Here is a 21346-nt window from a genome sequence, read left to right on the forward strand (position 1 = left end):
GTCTTTCATTAGCTAAAACCATAAGGAAAAGAATCCTACAGATGTTCAACCTGATGGAATTATGACTAGTTATATCTTTCCATGTTTTTGTTTAGAAGAAGAGACAGATTGAATCTATCTAAGGATCTATTTGATATAGAAGTTTATAGCAGTCAGATACAGTTTCATGCATGAGGCCAAGTTCAGGCAATAGTTACCTACAGGGTCTTCTATGAAACCTCTCTTAGAAACAGTGAGAGTTTCTTTCTTTGACATGAAATCAAGCTTGTTGGACATTTTTTCTAAGGTTGATTTAGAAATTGAGGCAGGGATGTAGCTGTGGAAGTGTCATGTAACACACTCTATAAGACCATCCTACATCTAGAGGTTACGTATTTATTTGGTTTATTGCATGCATACACAATCAAATAATTTTATAATGCTGATTTTGATTTTCATTTTAAATTGAAAGATTAGGCATTGGTTTTGAATACAGAGACTTGATAATGTAAAAGAAAATTGAGTTCAGTTGAATAAAGAAATATGTTGTATTTGGAAAAAAATACATTATTATTTTTTGAGTTGGATGTATTAGAAGAAAAAAAATGTTTTAATGATATAGCAGAGGAAAAGGTGAAAATTTGGTGACTACCGAGTAGCTCCATAGTGGCAAACCCAGGCAAAATCTGGAGCAATTTGTAAAGTTTCTCTAAGTGGCAGTTAGACATTGTTTGCTTTCTGGGAATAATCCAAGATGACACTTTGACAGATTCAAGATTGACTAAAAGCTGCAACTTCACTGGACAGCAGATCAGTGTCTTGCTAATGTCTTATTTGTACGAACATGTGTTTCTTTGTGTCCTCTGTCTTCTGTGATAGCCTTTGGTCTTGTTCTGTTTTAGTTGCATGTTCTTTTGTTCTGATAAATATCTTGCAGTTTGGAAACAATTAATGTAGTTGTTTCAGCACTGAGAAGATAATGTATCTTGTGAGTGTTTCTCAGGTAGCAAAACTGCCTTGTAGACTCCTTATGTCCAGCAGAAAACTTGGAAGTTACTTTGCAAAATCTTGATTTACTGTCTTGGCACACTTTAAAAAAACCAGAATCTTTCTTCAAAGCTTTTTTTCTATGGTAAGGTAGGAGAAAATACGAGCTGTTACTTGTTGACATTCTATGAACCATATAGATAATTGTCACAAGCAGTGGTTTTGACTGATCTGAATGACAGTTTACAGTCCAGTTCAGAGTTTTGAGTGGTAAGAATTGATATTTAAATATTTTAGGTATGGATTACTGTACATCTCTCTTTGCACACCCTTTAGCATCAGGCCTTCAGTTGCAGTGGTTCTTCAGAACAAGGTTTAATTTGGTTAAGTTCCTCCAACATAACAAAAATAAGAAGCCATGAAGTTGAGCATGCCACCTTTTGAGAAACTAGCTCATTAATGTTTGAGAACAATAGTTGATCAAAGAACAAGAAAATCCCACAATGTTGAACCCAAAATGCATATTTTGAAGACTAAGCATTTGAAGTGGCCTAAAATATAGAAGTTTAAGTAGTTATCACCTCTCTTTCCCAGTACCTATTCTCAGCCATACAGAAAAGTTTGCTATTTCTCTACCTGTGATAAAACAAAAGTTTGTTGGGTCATATGGGAAGTCAGAATACTCAAATAACCTAACTGGAAAGTAATTGTTAAAGCAAGATGGGACTTTCTGAATCAGCTTTAGCGGAGACAGCAACAACCAATAAATAATTCACACTGAGATAAGACTTCAGAATAGTCTGAAGGGTGAAAAGACACCAGGCAGATGAAAGTACTTTCCTTGCAACAAATAGTTAATTATCCCCCGGAAGGGCAGTGGTGGAGGGGCTGCAGTAATTGCTGGGTTATCTGGAGCAGCTGTGCTGACAGTGCACTTGGCTCGGGTATTTCTAGAAACAAGCAGGGGCAGACATCTTCCTTCAGGGTGTGAAGGTCCACATCAGTGTGGACTGTCCCTAGAAAAATCTTGTGAAGAAGTGGAGGAAAAGGTCAAAACATGAGTTCTGTTATGAGGATAAATGCATAGCTTCAAACTATTCATCTTCTCTAGAGGTGAGTCAAAAGATGTAGGTCTCCTATAAGACTTAAGTTCTTAATGATTAGGTGAGTAACCTGTGTAAGAGTGGTAGAGGAAAAATTCTAAGAACTTAAGTAAAGCATATATGTAAGCATAGTTTTGTTTCTGTTCATGCCTTGCTAAGCATTAGGATCTGAATAGTTAGAAAACATGTTATTGCTGTATTATGTGTTTTAGGCACTTATACAAGGTGATCTCAAAGACATCAGAAAATGTTATTTCATTACTGTAATAATGTTGCTCTTAAAATATAACCTGAAAAAATTAAATACCTTGTCCCAAAGAAACTAAGGTGTTGCAATTTTAGTTTTAAAACAGACAAAACCCACCAAGAACTCAGAAATGTAAACTATTTGAAGTGGAAGCCAGCAGTAATCTAATTGATATAAACATGTGATTGAAGATGATAATACAGCTACTGAAACTTCTGATTTTAGACAGTAAGAAAGCAGATGGAAAACAAAATAATAGTCAAATTTAAAACTAAGATTTTACTGTAGAGATAAATAACTGGTTGGTGTTTGGAAAGTAAGTTTTTAAGTGCAACTTGAGCATCTGCAAAAGGGAACTTGTGTAAGGGTATAGATTTAGTGTTACCAAAAAGTATCTTTGAGGAAAATCTGCCTTCTTTTGCCACTACACACAAAAATATCTATGAGGCTGTTGGGTAATGCTAAATTATATTAATCTATGTGAGGCTTAAAAAAGTAGGTCTCACTGTGATAGAGCTAACTGTGGAAAGCCTAAATCACTTAATTTTCTCTTGCAATTTTACCACATCAATAATTTCTTTTTAATGTGATGATAGCTAAGATGGACAAGTAGTGCCTACAGTTCCTCCTAGTGTTCTACTAAACTGCTACTTATTGAACAGCTTTTTAATGTTATACTGATTTTTTTTATCTATACTGTATAATTGAGGCTTATGAAAAAGTTTAAAATTTAATTATAACTTTATAGTACAATAATCCTTAATGGGATACCATTTCCATAGTTCCACATCCCAGATATATTTTCCAATAAGAATAGTGTTCCCTTATCCTAAGTGCATGAGCTGACTTGAAAGCTGGTGATTTAAAGCACCTTGTTTTCAGCTGGAAACCATTTCAGTGCAATCAGCTTCAGATAATCCCTGGCAGGTGCTATAACGAGCCCAAGGTTTGGTAGCCCAGGTGCAGTTAATATAACTAATGTTGCTTTGGCCTGATGTGCAAGGCTGGGGTAGCAACTGCACCAGCAGAGACAGTCCCAAGGAACTTGTGCTGCTGCAGTCTAAATGAGTAACAAATGTGGAAATCCTTACACTAAAGATTTGGGTGTCTTACAAACTGACATAACTTCCAATGCACATTAAATTGTTTCAGAAGTTACAGCACTGGAAGTGCAGCACTTGAAATTACTTTTTAGGTTTTATAAACGACAGAGAAGCTGTTATTCATCTTTATTTTTTCTTTTCTATCCTCCTCCTGAACTATAAAAGAATGTAGAATAAAGATCAAAATTGCCATTAGCATCCTTATCCTATATTTGTACAAAAATTACCATTACCAGAATGTTCTGGGGAGCATATTTAAAGGAAAAGAAAATTAAAAATCCCAGTTTTGTAACAGTGTACTCCCAAAGTACAACTCTGCTTGATCTGTCCATTGGAGATTGATTTGAGCACATGATGTTTGTTTCAGCTTGGCTGCTGCTAGTGGGGAGTGGAAGTTGCTGAGTAAAACATTGTCATAATATGACATAATAGAGTGTGATTATTTCAGTTTTTCTTCTCTAGTTTATTTCCAGTTATAGTCAAAGCTGACAATATTGACATTAGTGATGAATACTTACAAATCCATGCAGATGTTCAGGATTGCCTATTACAAACAAATAAGCATTCAGAAGATGTCATTATTTGTCCGTATGTGGCCACACTGCAACTGCTTTATAATTAACTGCTTTACAATGAAGTCTGCAGGGGGATTTAATTTTACAAGAGGTGCCATGGAAATGCAAATCATCACTGAAATACTAGACCAATTTTAATGTAATTTTGTGGCAAAATTGACAGGGAAAACATCTATTAAATAAAAGTGTCAGTGTGACTTTTGTTGTCTATTAAAGATCTCTTTCAATAAACCAGCCTGAAGAGCCCTTGTGTTTATCTAACCTGTGCCTGTAACTGCCTTCTCTTGGTAAATCACTGCAACAAAATTTGTTATTTTGATCCTTACTGCTGGGAGATGTGGAAGCCTGCTGGTTTGATGCATGATGCATCAAAATTTTTACCTGGGCTGCTTGCTCAGCTTTCTGGATGTAAATATTGTTGGACTTCTTCAGAGGCTTTTCTTCTGATTCTACCGCCTTTTGTTCCTGTGATCTGTGTCGGTTCAGAGACCTCAGCTGGGCATTATGTTGCAGGAATGGCAAATCAGTGTGATTTTCAGGCACTCCTAAGGCTTTTGTCATTTGTTTTCAAGCTTTTTGTTGTTCTACCACTTGCAATTAATGCTTTTCTAATTATAGCTGTGATTGCCTTATTTTCTGACTTAATGCTTGTTTGAAGTTCTCCTAATCTGTTCTTGTTTAAGTTCTTTGTTTCAAAAAATTGTAGCAATGCATTTGCCTGGAACATGATGCATTCCTTGTGCATAGTTCAGTTTCCAGGACAAATGATTCCCAGCAGTATCTTCTTGGTCTTTGTTACTCAGAATTCCTGCAAATCAAATGTCATCTGGAGGCTTTGTTCAGTATTGATAAATTGTTTTCTGCCAGGTAACTGATTAGTTTTACTAGATCTGAATAGAAAATTAACAATCATTTGTCTACACTGGACCCATCCTTGTGTCAGCAGGCAGTGGACAGGTAAAAAGCTGCTCCTGGCTGTGTCTGTCCGTGCTGAGTTTCTATGTGGCACAAGCAGAAGTCTATTCAACTGCCTCATTTACCTGCTCTGCTCAGCAGTCTGGTCACAGCCCAATGTCTTCCTGAAGTGCAAACCAGTTAAATGTTTTTGTCTGCCTGTGAACATTATGCCTCCAAATTTAAGAGTGCTCCTGACCTTAACTACCTTCAGTTAAGACAATAAAGGCTGTTTTTTTCTGTTCCCTCTGAATCAACACTGGCAACCCACTCTCCATCTGACCTTGAGGTTAATTACCTTAATAATTCCTAAGGTTAATTATTACCTAGTATTTCCAGTCTAGTTAATAGCTGCAGAATGGAGTGGAACAATTACTAGTATCACTTGGTTGATTTACCTTACAGTAAAAAAAAAAAAGAAAATAGTTGTGAAAAGGAAAAAGGCTGAACCTGCAAGGATGCAGCCTCAGAGATGAGGGCAGGGGAAGAAAAGCCTCTTCACACTTAGTTTGCATCATGTGCACTCAGCCGTGTGTATCAGAGAGAACATTTTTCTCCTCAAATAAAAGAGCACTGTTCCAAAAGTCCAAGATAATTAAATAGTAATGTGTAGACCAAGGGATGACACTGAAATATAACAGAAATGCACTCCAACAACTTTACTTAGTAAACAGGCTGCTACTGTCCTTTGTAAATTGTATCTGTAGAATGTTACTGTACATTTTATTTAGCAACTTAACTGTTTTTGTACAAGTGTCTTTTGAATTACTTAGAATCTGGCAAGAGTGGTAGAACCTACGCTATTTTAACCCGTGCTTAACAGCCATGAACTGAATTAACATTTTTCTTCTTAAAACAACATTCTTCGCGGGGGTTGGGAAATAGCTGAATAATGAACCTTCATTGCAATAGGTCTGTGCAAGTGTGCAACTCCTATGTAGGGGCAACCAATTGCATATCAGATTATATTTCAAAGATTTGTTGGACTAAATGTAAGCTTCTATTTGGTGGCTTTTTTTGGGGGGGGGAGGGGGGGCTGCGGTTTTCTGGTTTTGTGTAATGTTGTTTCTCAGTAACTCCTTTAATTCAGTTTGCAAAGACTTGTGGTAGCACTCACTCTGTGCCTCAGAAGGAAATGCCTTTACTGAGGAAATTCAAAGATTTCCTTTTTTTTTTTTCCCTCTCTCTTGGTGGTTTGGGGTTTTTTTTGCTGTTGTTGTTTTCCCCTTCTCCTCCTGCCATTTGATGCAAAAGACCTTGTAATCCTGATTTATGAGCTGCTATAATTGGAAATATATTCCTTTGCCAATGGTCTGTTATACCCTGATAATAGTATGAGGAACAGGAATCAAGTCATTCCAAGCCAGTGAACTCAGATTTCAGGGAACCCCCTGTAATCCAAAGATGATAGTGTGAGCCAGTCTTCTCTGCTTGAGTATATCTGAATTGTTGCAGAATGCAGTTTAGTATTTTGTTACAGCAGAGAAAATCAGCATATAAAAATACTTCCATGTGTTTTGCTTTAGTTACTGTCTAGTGTCTGCTTATTTTTTTCTCTGTATATCAACTATATGTGTGCTGTGATCTCACTTTACAGTCAAATCACCATCAGGTCAAGGGACTCTTTATTGTATACATTCTGCTTTCTTTTATCAACCAACTGCCTAAGTAGAGAGTGGCACAGTATTTGGAAATAAACAGGTAAATGTGGGGAAAAAAATACGTTTTTCTACCCTTATCTTCAAGTCTGGCAAAAATAAGACAATTATTAATTATCAAACTTTTTTAAAAAATCAACTTCAGTATTTTAACATTCAAAACCTACAAGAGAAACAAAGCTGTTTGTAACAGTAATCAGATTTTCTTAGACTGATGCTTTTATTTGCCTTTTGGAAAAAGTGGACTGGAGTTGAAAGTAGACTGAAGTAATGTTAAAAATGCATTAGTTGATGATTTTCAACCTGATCATCTCTGCAAAAACTGTTGATTTAGCTCATGGTCTCCTGTCATTCATCAGATATAAATAAATAAATTTTCCATGTTGAGGCCTAAATAGATCATAATAAAGTGCTTTCCTCCATTATTTTCCACAACTTGTTTGAATTTGATATTGACAAAGCAAACCATTCACTGAAACAGTCCTTACTAAACAGCTCATATTGAGTCAGAGGATAAGAGAGTGTGAAATTTGGATCAGCCAAAACCAGCACATCCTGCTGAGTGTAAAGTTACCCTTATGCAAATTACGAGGATAAGCTTCCATAACTTGATGTCAAGAATAACTTCCACAGAGCTAATATATTCTAGGATATAGACAATACTATATACAGAAGAAATGGATGATGGAGCTATCTAACTTTGACCCACTATGGGCAAGTGAATCAAAGAGCTCTTTTAATTATTTCTTTTCATGTTTTGCTGTTCTGACTATTTTTCCCCTCCCTTTCTCCAGGAGAAATACATTCCAAGGTGATGGAGGTAACTTTGCAAAAGCACGATGGGCCAGGGCTATTCAGAAGGTAAGAAGAGTTCTTAAAACTACTGATGTGTTACTGTAATTCAAAAAATTTCCTAGGTTTGAAGAAGAATTTGGTATAGGGTTTCTAGTTCATATAAACTGCTACTTAGTTACAGCAGGACCTGAGGATGTGACTGCTGAGTTTCTGATTGTAGAGACAGTTCCTTCCATTGGTTCTTAAATCCATGTTGTTCCCTTACCTCAGGATTTTTGACTTTTGAAACAGAAAGAGGACAAGATTCTGAAACTTTAGATGCATTAGGAGTGATTGTAGATTGGCCATCTTATCTATATTGAGTGTTAATCCAGAATTGATAATCTCAGACATCTTTTTTTGAATAATTTTTGATATTGAGAAACATCAGTACTTCAATAATATTTAATAAAAATTGTTTTAATAATATTTTTTCCTAGAAAAAAAAAATCTTTTAAGTTCTACTGATGATACTACTGCCTAAATAGGTGGTTTTTTTTTTTTTAATTAGATGTGATAATAAAGAGAAATTATTACTATTTCTTCATCTGTTTATGTGGTCAATAACAGTGCCAAGTATTTTCTATCTCACTGTTGTTCTTAAACTGTACAAACCACGACCTCACCACAATGGTTGGGAATTCAGATGTCATCAGTTTTTTGACCAGTCTTCCAGCCTGCAAAACTATTGTTGATAACTTTGAGAAACACTGCAGTTATGTCCTTAGTGTGTCCAGTGACCTACCAAAAAACTAAAGAGTCATGGACTTATCTTCCTGTTTCATTTGTGTGTAGGCCTTTTGGAAATACTGCTTATTCTCAGGTAGTGTGCTGTAAAATGTCACTTCTATGGTTTCATGGTAAAGCCAAACCTGTTTATAGTAAAAATGAGTCAAACTCCATCCAAGATGCACCTTCATCAGTTTATTTTGAGCTGGTTTTTTTTCCTGTTCTTTCGGGAGGCAAGTCCTATTTATTTTTTACTGAATTCTCTTGCCTTTGTGATAATCCATAGACTGTGCCTGTGTGAAAAGCACGGGGAAAATTTTGTTTATACTGAGGTGTCATGGGAAAAATACTTATCTGATTCACATGATCTCAGTTTGTGCATCTTACTGGGTCTGTCACTGGTTTGATCTCTTCTTTCTTTTATGCCAAATGTTATCTCACTGTAGGAGGAAGACAGAACAAAAAGTCCTGGTCTAACTGACATCAAACACAAGAGTTGGATATGTTAAATAATCCAGTTTTGTTTTGTAGAGAGAGTTTGCAGTAGTTTTAAGATGCTCATTCAAAAATTCTTCTGGGAAGAACCATCCTTTAGTGTGTGTTTAGTTGCCCACTCAGTGGGATACATTCATTTCTGAGTTTAAAACCAAATTACTTATGTCATATGGTCAGCAACTTTATGACTTGATGAGTCAGCTGCATTTTGTTCAAATGTTAAAAGAAGTATTTGAATAAAGGGATATTATTATTGCACTTCCCACTACAGTTCTTCAAAGTAATTTTGAGGTCAGCATTTAGAAGATGGTTAAGTAAGCAAGTTAATATGTATGAGCTGGAATTTTGGTTTGTCACTGTGCCATTGAAGTTTTTCTTTAGCAAAGTTGTCAAAATATCTCAGTGCACTGAAATAAGAGCAGATTGCTCAGCAGTTAGTGTAGCATCAGTTTGGGGCTGCATGATGGTGGCAAAGTTATTGTAAGTCTTTAAAGAATTTGAAGATTAGGTGGGATGGGATGTGTAAATATTTACCTCACTTAGAACTCTTTGAAGAGGAAAATTTCTATAAATACTTAAAGGGCCATTTAAATCTCAAGTTACTGTTTCATTATAAGCCATGTATTAAACTTGGTTCTTCATATGCTTCTAGTTGTAAATTTAGTAGAAATCTGGGACATTGGAGACTATGAAAACACAGTTCTTGAAGGACTGAGTTGTCTTGCAGAGATAGAAGTAGACCTCAGAGAGGAGAAAACCTTAACCTAAAAAGTATTTAAATCATTCTAATGCTATATAACTAAAGATTGTGTTAAGATTTTTCCATCCCAATTGGAAAAAGGAATAAGAGGAAATGGACAACTTTCGTATTTTCAGTTGCGTAGTTTGTGCTCTTGTCATGATTCCTGCACAAAGCATGTGTCTAGTGTTGAATATTGGTTAGAATTTCATTCTAATGCTATTCCTAATTAATGACTTTTTAAAGTGAAAAGTATGGATGCGTATATAATACAAGGTTACATGCTAGCATTTTACTCAGGTAAGCTCTTGATTTTCCTGGGCCTATGCACACATTAAGAGATATTGCACAAAGCAAAACAAAATGTAGGGTCTGATCACCTGTTACATCAGATTTGTAGTTTGCTTAAATGTAAAGAATTTCTTTTTCTTTCTTTTAAACTACAGATTAATTTGAATGAGATTTTTTTTTCTCCTTATAAAATTATTTTGCCTGAAATACACTTAACATCTTGTGGATTGTCTTGGTCACTTTGCTTTGTCTTTTCTTTCTGAAGATAAACTGTTTTTCAGAAACAGTACACTGGTATCATCTCATCACTGATATAACACAATTGATGTGACACTTAGTGCCTTTGTTTGCTCAGAAAATCTGAGAGGCATGAAGGATGAACCCCTGTCAATGCCTATCAAAATAAGCTTCACACTTGCAAGTATTATTAGGGATAAAAAGGGCCATCAATTAAAAAAAAACTGTGCAGCACAATAAGATCAGAAAAATAAACAATCCTGATGTATTTTCCAGAAGGTACAATATGCACAGAGCCTCACAATGGAGGCAAACAAACACATAAAGCAAAGTAAGTAATTTTCCACTGAAAGTAATCTGTGTATGTAGGCAACTACTGTAAGACACTACTCCCACAAGAAGGGAACTTTCTCTATCCATAGAGAGCTGGAAAAAGAAATAACAGCCTTTAGTAACCATGAGGGAGGTTTTTAGTCTTTGGAGCAGACTGTAGGCAGGGAATCAATCACTGGAGGCCTTTAAGAACAGAGAAGTAACAGTAAATTTCTGGGAGGTTTTAGCTGTTCTTGGAAGTGTAGGGAAGTGGGTTTAGCTTGAACAGAGGAGGGGAAATGTAATTTGCTGAGGTTGATGGCCTTCAGGTATTTCCTCACCGGTGGAACAAACATGAATTGTTACTGCAATAGAAAATATTCAGATGGCTGAAGTTCCAGTAAGAATATTTGGAATGTATGCTTTTAATGATAATCTATGGAAATAGGAAACTGAATTAGGCTGTTCTGATCAAATATGAGATGACAGCCCAATGGTTCACCAGAGGCATTGTAGCTGATGAATATTTATTTGAACATTGACTAGATAGGAAAAGTGCCAAACTGTTTTGGCCAGTGTGTCTTTCCAGATAATAAATTGCCTTGATGCCTACTTGACATAGTTAAAAGTTTTTGCAGTCATGTAAGATCTAGCAATAGTAAGATAAAAGCATTAGGGAAATCCTTCCCATATTTGAGAGGGGAGAGGAATTAAGCATTTGAGGGAAAACTTAATATCAGGAATTAATCACTTCTAAAAAGACACTGGGGGGGTCCTCTAATTGCACTTCTGCATATTGATTAAAAACAAAAATCCAAACCATAATTCTTTTACAATAACCCAGTCCTATTATCTGGCTTGCAGTTTCATGTTCACTGTACTATCAGGAACAGTGAACAGGTTTTGTTTGGTTGCCTTAGTTCTCTAACAGCTTAGAAATGAGTGCTATGGAGTCCTGGCAATTATTATGAAAAGATTCACTTAAAGGGTTTTTTTCTTTTAACTCCATGTCAACCATGAGTACAATCCAAGTGGATTTTCCCCTTTCCTCCCTCCTACCTCAGTTGTGTCTGTCACTTTGATTATATCTGTAGCTACTAATCCTAAGTGGAATAGAGACTGTTTTGCTGCTGAAATATATTCAAGTAAATAAATGTCACATCTCTGAGATGGATATGCTTTTTATAAAATACAAAGCATACTAATTGATTCCTGAGGTTGACATTAAGTGGGAGGCTACACTTGTAAGTTCCCCTTTCTATGATTCCGCAGCTATTGACAATTGTGAGTATTGGAGACAAAAGACAGTGAAGTAGTGGCACTATATTAACCAGGTTTATAGCCTGGAGGTCAACAGTGACAGTGGTACAGATTTGCCTCAACAAATATTCTCTAGATGCCTTATTCCTAACTTTGCAAAATGAGCATAATACATCCATAGACCACAAATTGTGCCATTAATTCAAAAAATATTGGTGTGTTTCAATATTAAAAAAATATTATGTAGAATTAAATATTAATTATGTAGAATTAAATATTCATTGTGGATTCTTCTAATGCTGTTCTTTGTGATTTGTGGTGAATTACACGATGGATGCAGTGGTGATGCTCAGGATGAGAAAGCTCACTAATAGAGAAGTTATCAGGTGCCTGATTTTGTCAGCACTATTGATTTACTGTCTTATTCAGAAACAAAACTTGATAGACTAATACTGAGGCAGGTATTGCACAGTGACAGCAATGGGAATTTAGGGCTGGGTAAGCAGAAATCAATCTTATTTTAGGAGCCATGGGCTATGAGATTAACACAAAACTTCCCTTTAAAATATTCCAGTAGGCCCAAAGAAATTGTGGGGGTTTTTTTCAATCAATCTTTCAGTTGAACAATTTTTTAACCCTCCATTCCAAGAAATGTTTTGTATGCAAGTGTGTCTTGAAGTGGAAATAAACAATTATTTCCTTTTCTTGAAGTATGAATAATAGATATTTTGTATCCTGATGCAATTAAAAAGTTGCGTTCAAGTGACAATCAGCATATTGATTGAGCTAAATGGCTGCAAACAAACTGCTTTTCTTAGTCTTGTGAATTTATTTCGAAGATGAAATATTTAAACAAAAAATCGACAAACTGACAATTCGAAAACAAAGAAATGTTGAGGTGCACTTTCTTTTCAATTAAATGGATTTAGGATCTGTGCAGGTTTGCCAGCTTGAAGATATTTTGACAATGATTAGAAGGTTAATTGGTGCATGAGGAAAATGAAAATACCCGATGATTCAAAGGAATTTCTGGGATGTCTTTGCTTTATAAATCACAGTTTTTACATGAAGAAAATTATTGATTGGCTATATCAAGCAGTCTTAGTTCTATAATAAAAATAATCTTGACTATCTTGTGTCTGAACTGCCTGAGTTTACGTGAAGGTAAAAAGGTTGATGTGGGGCAATTGGACTGACAGTTCTAAGATCACTTCATAGTTGATTTTGAGGCTTTCAAAAAGTTGTGCTTAGAAAGTTTACTTTGGCAAAAGGAGATTCATATTAAGGGCAGGAGTTCAAGAGTGTATCTCAACTGTGGTCAGTGAACCTACAACAAGGAGTACAATGATTGCAAATAACATCAATTCTTTCCTCAGGGAGATCATGGGAAATTAATTCATCTTCCTTCATGGCTTCAAAAATCATGCATGACTTCACCCTGATTCCAGCCTGGAATGCACGGCTCTAAGTAGAGATAATTGGTTAGAAATTCAGCTGTGGTTCAGGAGAACAGCTCCCATATCTGAGGCATGGAGGAAAGTCACAAAAAGCAATAAATATAACTTGCAATTTCTTCCACACAACAGCTGTTTTATGCTGCCCTGTAAATTATCCAGCTCAGATTAATTATAATTGGATTGTGTTTTAAGTTAAAATTTATTCCACCACCTTGTCTTCAATGTCTTATGACTTTCATGCAGGATAGATTCTATGTAAAAAGATCAAATCACACTTCCATCAATTTTGACCAAATTGCTTTTGTTTCTTTTATTTCCTATCATTCTAGGTAAACACACTAACATACTTGATTATTTTTTTTCCTTCTGGAATTACTTCCCCTGAAAGTTTCTTGGAGAGAAAATGTTTTATAAATTGATACAATTGTGAATAAAAAAAAATGGAGAGGTCTTTTATCTGAATAAAGCTACAGTTAACTTATTTGAAGACTTATTTTAACTTAGATGTTCCTATGGTATTGTGAGTTTAGATATTCTATAATTTATTCCCTGCCTTCACCTCTTAAATTGATGTGAAAATTGAAAATTCCTTTCTTCAGTTAATTGAAGGTATTAAGAATTATAGACCCTGGGAGAAACCTTTGAGCTGCTGCACCATTATTTGAGGATTCTGTTAGGCAAGGTCAGAAAAAGAATTATCTTTTCTCTTCAAAAAGTGAGATACAATGATTCACAACAGAGAGTAAGAAACCTAAGCTTTTGCTCTTGACTGTCATAATAGAATATCAACAAACAGGAATATAACATGCTCTCTTCCACAATGAAACTTCAGTTCTCTCCTTTGTTTCGTAGTTCAAAAAGGGATCATTGTAACATTCTTTCTCTTCCTCCTGTTTTGAGTAACCATGTTATAGCATTTTGCAGATTGTCTTTGGACTTCTGGTAAATGATTTTTTACTGGTTTTATTAGTAACCTGTGGCTAATTAAATGTGCTATGGAATTATACAGGTCCTGGTGCATATTTTTAATTGAATTACAGAGTGTTTTGTGAGCATTTGAGGCGATGCGTTTAAAAGGAGAATACTTCAGAAGGCTGAAACTCAACAGGTTTCCCATAGGAGAAAGTTTACAAGTGATAATCTGTGTTTCACAAACACCGGGCCAAATAAGCCAGTTACTGTGAGTCAACTGGGCTGTCTTGTAAGGGCACCATTCTGGGGAGGCAAAAGCTGCCATTTGGAATGCAGTGAAGATAAATAGTGAGGATTGTGAGGGCAAGAATCCATTATGTTAGAGGTTGTTAATTATAAGAACTGGCAGAGTACCTCTCATGTTGCAGGAAAGGGAAAGAAGTCCTAGGATGAGGAGAGAGAAATACTGGGATAACCTGCAGTCATATCAGTGGAAGATCTGGGACAGGACAGAGAGCTGAGAGCAGCCACGAATGGAGCACTGAGGAACTCAGAATCCCAGCAAAGACAATGACAGGTCATACACTAAAAAGCCAATGAATGACAGCGATGGAATCTAAGCAGTAGCTGGAGAGAGAGGCCTTGGGAAAAAGAGATCCAGGAGAGCAAATTACTTGGCTTCCAGATTTATGATAAAAGATGTAACTCTTGGCTCTGGCAATCCCAGCACTGTGGGTACAATCATTGAAAGCACTAATTTTCTAGAATCCTTGCAGCATCTGCCTTAGAGTTCCTGCTTCATCACTTTCTTGCCATATACCCTCTTTAACCATTTTCAGATTAATGGGGTTGCTTCTTTTAGTTCACTGCCAAATAATTTTTTTTTCTTTTCAAGTTTATTGGTGTGCTCTTTATTGCTATACCTTTCTGTGCTGCTGCCACTCTTGACAAATCTTGAAACAGCTCTTAATTACTGTAGTTAGTAGCACTGTTAAGTATATACTGGAATTTAAGTATATGACTGCAGGTTTTGTGGAAGGGAGATGCTGTAATTCTTCCTCTCTAGGTCACTTTTGTTCCAGTGAGGTTTACCCTGATTTGATTTAAGCCCAGACAGCAACTAAGCCCCACACAGCTTCTCACTTGCTCGTCTCCCAGTGGGATGGGGGACGGAATTGGAGGGTAAGAGTGACACTCCAAGCATTCCCCCTCTTCCTCTTTCTTCCTCCAGCTTTATATGCTCAGTATAATGTCACGTGGTATGGAATATCCCCTTGGTCATTTGGGGTCAGCTGTCTCAGCTGTGTCCCCTTCCAGCTTCCTGTGCACCCCCAGCCTACTTGCTGGTGGGGTGAGAAGCAGAAAAGGCCTTGGCTCTGTGTAAACACTGTTCACCATAACAAAAAACCCCCTGTGTTATCAGTGCTGTTTTCAGCACACATCCAAAACATCATAGCCCTATAGTGACCACTATGAAGAAAATGAACTCTGTTCCAGTCAAAACCAGGACGCACATGCAAAGAGACTCTGCAAGCAGGATAAATGTGATTGAAGAGTCCAGAGCAGCTAATTCTTTCTTATTATGGAGAACAGAGAGCTAGGATTAGGAAGTTACCAGGCTAATCACTGATATATGCATCACCCTGATAAGACCAAGTGTTTCTGTTCTGTTTTCATGTTCCACAGGGCCGAGAAAGCAGGGAAAAGGTCTCTCTGCCAGTCCTTGAAATGGGCTGATCCTTGCTGAGATTGAATTGCCATTCTCAGGTTCTCTTTCCTTCTCCTCTCTGCTTTTAGAGCTCTTCATATCTGGATGTTACCTTTGATACCACCAACACCCACCTTACCCCACTTTCTTTGTCTTGCTCACACTGTAATTACAGCTTTCTCAGAAAACCTCAGCTGAGGTCACACTCCTGTACTTATGTGAGGAGATTTTGGATCATAGAAACTTGGACCCCCAGGCTGAAGGTAACCACCAGTTCCTCAGCTGGGAGTAGGATGTAGTGATTGACCCCAAACAGAAAGGTCCAGGAAAGCCTAATGCACATAGTTAGATCTGAGGCAGCACTTGCATATTTTAAGGGCTATTTTACCTGGAACGAAGATGTAAAGAATCGATAGTAATAAGTTACTTTTTAGGGAGAATAATAAAAAATTAACTTGTATGATGGGGACATACGTGAAAAAGCAGGCAAATTATGTTACTCTGAGTTCATTATACTTTCCTGTCAATAGCACTAATAGGTTTATATGCAATTTTAAGAGAGTAAAAATAAGTATTTGAATAAAGAAGCTGATAATTGACAATTTTAGGATAAAAGAGAAACCAGTAAGAAAGTTCCTGAAATATAATTCTTTTGGGAGTCCTTGACCATTTAACATTAATTTCTGCAAAGATCGGTGTATTCTTCTGCATAAAGTACAAAGCTGCATTATTAGCTTTTTTATTGTTATTATTCCCACTGTATTTGCCTTTTCACTGTGATCCCATCTTATGATTCCTTCTGAAATCAGGGCCAAATTTTTACTAATTTGCAGTTGGCAAAAAGTTATTATGTTTTTACATTGTTTGCCTGTTCCCTGTTATTTGATATTAAAAAAAAAAACCAAACTCAAGTATGGTTTTATTTCACTTAATAGAATTCAAACTGTATAATTTTATAAGCTTAGCAATTGGTTCAAAGAAACAGCATTTGGAAAAGGTTTAGTGTGGAATAAGAAATGGCCTTAGCTGTCTTAACTTCACAGTCTCCAAAGCAAAGTTATCACAGTCATCTGAAGTAAAATCTAAATCACAGAATCACAGGACTTTTTGAGTTGGAGGGGACCCACAAGGATCATCAAGTCCAACCCTCAGCCCTGCACAGGCCCATCCCCAAGAGTCACACCATGTGCCTGAGAGTATCATCCAAACACTTCTTGAGCTCTGGCAGCCTTGGTGCTGTGCCCACTGCCCTGGGGAGCCTGGTCAGTGCCCAACCACCCTCTCGGGGAAGAACCTTTTCCTGAGGTCCAACTTAAACCTCCCCTGACACAACTTCAGGCCGTTCCCTGGGGTCCTGTCCCTGATCCCCACAGAGCAAAGATCAGTGCCTGCTGCTGCTCTTCCCCTCCCAAGGAAGTTGTAACTGCAATGAGGTCTCCCCTCAGTCTCCTCCAGCTGAACAGACCGAGTGCCCTCAGCTGCTCCTCACTCAGCTTCCTCAGGGCCCTTCCTTTAGGTGCTCTATAGCAGCCTGATAAACCAGCTCACAGGTGCTTTCTGTGCATTACAAAATACCAAGATTTGAATCTCATAAACAGTTATTTCCTCTTTCCCCTTCTTATTGCAAACTCATCTTTTTAGTGAAAACACTGAGCTTTCCAGTAAGTAAAATAATAATTGCGTAGGGGAACAAAAAAAGGAAAATAGAGTTTAAACTCTGTGTGTGCGCTTCCAAAAAAAAAAAAAAAAGAAAAAAAAAAGGGGGGAAGGGAGAGGATGTATTCCATGCGCTTTTAGAAACGTTGGGAAGGGCTGTGGGTGTGGGATGTTTTCCCGGGATGAGACCGCAGGGGGCGCGCGGGGAGCGGCGTGGCCACCGGGAGCGGCGCATCCCTCGGGAAACGGCCCTTCCCGGCCTGGTCCAGGCACGGCAGCAAGATTTAAAACAACTGCAGGATTAGAGTTCTCTTAAATTGATTGATTAGGTTTAAGAATTGACACAGTCCTTTCTTAGATAAAAGGGAAGAAATAACCATCCCTTAAGCAGGCTGGGGAGGTGTCATGTGGGAGAGAGCTTAACCCTGTGACAGCTTTTCCAACTTTCCATGGTGAAATCCATCACAAAATATAAATTACTTTGAAGTTGTTCTGTCAGTTTACCGTTGTCAGCGTTTCAGTATAGGTATTAAACAATAGAAATTGTCAAATAATACCTAAAAAGTCATATGTTATTTCATGTCGGGTTTATTATGCAAAAACAGTGATATAAATTACTGAAATATTTTCAGAGGACGGGATTTTATTTCTAAGAATTCAAAGAATCATCTCTGAAAGTCATAATCATGTAATCCTGGAAAAAGGCACATAGAATAACTCTTTTCTCAATGAAGGCTTGCAGCTGCCATTTGGGGTTTTTGTTTGGGGTGGGTGGTGATGGTGTTTGGTTTGGGTGGGTTTTCACTTTTTTGTCCATTAAACCACAGGGATTACCTAGAATTGTGTAACAAATTGCGACTCTGTACATTGTGTATATGTTCACCTGTAAATACATGTATTTCTCCTGTTCCTTCTACGTGTCGGAGTTTAATCTTTAGCACCATGTTTGGGAAATACAGTAAATCAGTGGGAATACTTAAAACTATGGTTCTCTAAGATCAGCTTCATCAACATGTCAGGGTACTGGCAGGTAACCACAAAAACACTTGTGGCCCACACGTGCAAACTGCTCCTTTGTGTTAGTTTATCAAAGGCTGGCATGCATGCCTCCTCTAGATTCACTGTAGTTTCCTTCCAGTCATTGACTTACAAGTGTTGGCTTCCAGAACTGTGAGAATGTTAGTTACTGTACGCAATTAATACTGCTCATAGACTTACTGTAGGAAGTTCCTAACATCATATCTATGTGAGGGTGGGCTGAACAGAGGTACAAGGTAGCTTTCTTATGACATCAGTTGTAAGTAGGTAATTAGTATGTATTTATATATGAAACTTGATTCTTGTTTGGTTGGTCTCATTATAAGTGAAGTCAGCATTCTTCTACCTTGGCAAGTTCTACATAGAATTTTAATTCCAGGGAAGATAAGTCACGATTGATTCTGGAGGTTTTTGGATTGATGTCTGGGTTTATATTTCCTTCTGAAATATCAATTAGATGATGCAACTGGTAGAGCAAAATGTCCTGCTTGTGCTGGGCTATCAAGTAAGTGGCTTCCACATGTTGAATGTTTCATGTGGTGATGTAATAGATTAGTATAAACAGCATCAATACTTAAGAACTTCCTTGAAGATGACATTAGGTCATCTTAAGTCATGAGTTAACTTTTTTGGTAAACATATTTTTTTATTAAATGAAAAAGCATTATACTTTTGCAAAACAGTTCCATTATTTACGGGTTTTATTGTCTGTAGTCTCAAGACCAGTTGTTTAATCTACAACCCATAATTATTTCTGTTGCAAGTGTGTATCTGTTGTGGGTGGCCCTGCCTGATTAGGTTGCCTGTTTTTTCCTTTTTAATCCTTACATGAGTGGTGTTGTTGATTTTGAGAGGGATTATTGATACATCTCACGTAGTTATGACTGTATCACTGAGTATTGATACCAGTGGAATATTTCCTATTGTGCAGTAGAAGTTTTGTACAATATTGTACAATAAAAGTTTTATTGTATATTTTGTTGGCATGCAACATGGCAGATATGAAGAATCAGTTTGTTTCAGTTTGGACAGAATATTAAGTAATTGCTGCAGGCTAATAACTACAATAAGATTTGAATAACAAAGCATCCATTCATCTGGCTCTTAACTATAACTCTAATTAATGGAGTATTTCTGGGTTGCATTAATTTCAACAGGACATAATAAATATAGTGGTACATAATTATTTTACAACAATATACAAGAAATCCAAAATATTAATTTTACAACTGTATGTAAGAGAACTTCTCAATTGATAAATTGTATGTAAAGCATTGCATCCAAAATGACATTGCTAACAATAATACAAAGATTGGACAAAGTGAAAACTACAACCAATAACTTTTAACTATCAGTAGAAATCGTTAAACACTCTTAAGTGCTGCCTTTTACTCAAGGTATCCTTAATACGTTTTTTAAGCAAGTAACTGTATTACAAGCTTCTCTGTTACAAATGTGTCAGCTATTACCAGAATGTCCAGAGTTTGGAGGTTTTTATTTTTATACAGGAAACATACATAATTTAATATTTGTTGTGTCATTTCAGTCAGTCTGTCTCCCAAGATTAAAGAGGATAATAACATACCTGTAATTTTATGCCTGTACACATTTTGTGAAAGATTTACACTTAGGCTGTGTGTACACTTTGTAGAATTGTTTTATATGGGATCATTCTGTATGCATTTTTGTAGTTCTTCATGTTCTTCGTGTGTGTTTTAAATATCAATACATCCAAGGCCTTAAACGCACTGCTAAACCTGTTAACACTTGTAAAAAACACCCGATGTGTTCTGCACAGGATAATTTACTCACTGCATGTACAATAATAATCCATTCTGCTATTTGAGTTGCAGTAAAGAAATGACTGAGTCCTATTGTCTAGGTATTAATTGGGAACATGTAAAGTACTTTTTATGGAAGCTGAGTGATATGTTTCCTATTATCTGGAGCACCCTTAAATCATCATGGAATGACGGTAGTGTTAAGAAGCTATTTAGCAGATTCATTAGCAAAAATGATCAGCTGTTGATGAAAGCACTGCTGAAAGAACAGCTATACAGTTGTTTCTCTGGGTCATGTCAGACTGATAAATAAAAGGTTAGGCTGAAACATGGCCCTGCCAAGCAAGAGATCCCATCTCCCACCGTTATCCTTGCGGCCACTGTTGCACCTGCCAGCTCTCACGACGCACTGCATGTGCTGCCTCTGTGAGCAGGGTTTCTCAGTCAGCCCATTTGCCTGGATCCGTGAAGCACAGGGGCTGCCTTTCCACGCAGGAGGGCTGTGCCTATTGCAGGGGATGCTGCATTCGGAAGCAGTGGCAGGAGAAAACAGCAGTGGGTGAAGTTCCCAGCACATAAAACACCAGGATGATTACTGTTCTCCCGTGTTGATGTTGGTTTTGAACGGGAGCAGGACACTGACTCCTGCCCTGCTATTACAGAGGAGAAATAAAACTGAGCTGCGGAATGAATTAATAGCTAACACCATGATTACTCTCAGCTGTTAGCACAAGTTGTAGGAGGGGGGAGGAAAATGGGAGAGGGAGGATAAAACCCCCCACTCAACGCTGCCTAGGGAATACCGTGGAATTTCGGGCAGATACGTTGCGGACTAGCAGCATGCCTGACTGCACTTGAGTGCGAGCACTGAGCAGCAGCCTCACGTTGTATCGTACCGTTTCTAAGGCTGGAGGAAGAACAGCAAAATAGTAATGGATTTGTGTACAGTGTTTCTGCATAAATGGAAAATAATATAAAGATGGTGGTATGTAATTTGTATTTTATTTTTAAGAAGAATTTAATCCAGGTATGTATGCTTTTTTTTTATTTTTGTGTCTAGTCTACATACAGTTTTCGGCTTCCTTTGTTTCCTTTTCGTATTTTCATTCTGAATGTACCTCCCACTCTTCTTGCTAATGCAATGCATTGATTTGTAACTGATTTGCTTTCTAATGCTATAATGTTGATGAAATTGTCTGGGCTTCTGGAATTAACACTTCATTAAAAAGTGGGGGGGTAATTTTGTAAGGTACCAACTTCACAATGTAAGTTGAGTAAGACAGCGTGGTGT

General features: G+C 37.1%; 2 protein-coding genes across 4 annotated transcripts in view; both read left to right on the plus strand.

The window, feature by feature from the left end:
- Window positions 1-21346, plus strand: part of LOC113947600 (protein unc-13 homolog A-like) — a 57165-nt gene that overhangs the window by 26958 nt on the left and 8861 nt on the right. For all 3 annotated transcript variants that reach the window (XM_027644331.1, XM_027644332.1, XM_027644330.1), the window contains one exon: window positions 7401-7467. In XM_027644331.1, coding sequence (XP_027500132.1) covers window positions 7401-7467 — 67 coding nt within the window. The remainder of the gene's footprint in view (window positions 1-7400; window positions 7468-21346) is intronic.
- Window positions 20501-21346, plus strand: part of UNC13C (unc-13 homolog C) — a 143499-nt gene continuing 142653 nt past the window's right edge. The window contains exon 1 of the mRNA XM_027644325.1: window positions 20501-21082. The gene's annotated coding sequence lies outside the window, so the exon portion shown is untranslated. The remainder of the gene's footprint in view (window positions 21083-21346) is intronic.

This window comes from Corapipo altera, unplaced genomic scaffold, assembly GCF_003945725.1.
Source record: "Corapipo altera isolate COAL_440 unplaced genomic scaffold, ASM394572v1 50, whole genome shotgun sequence".
Lineage (NCBI taxonomy): Eukaryota > Metazoa > Chordata > Aves > Passeriformes > Pipridae > Corapipo > Corapipo altera.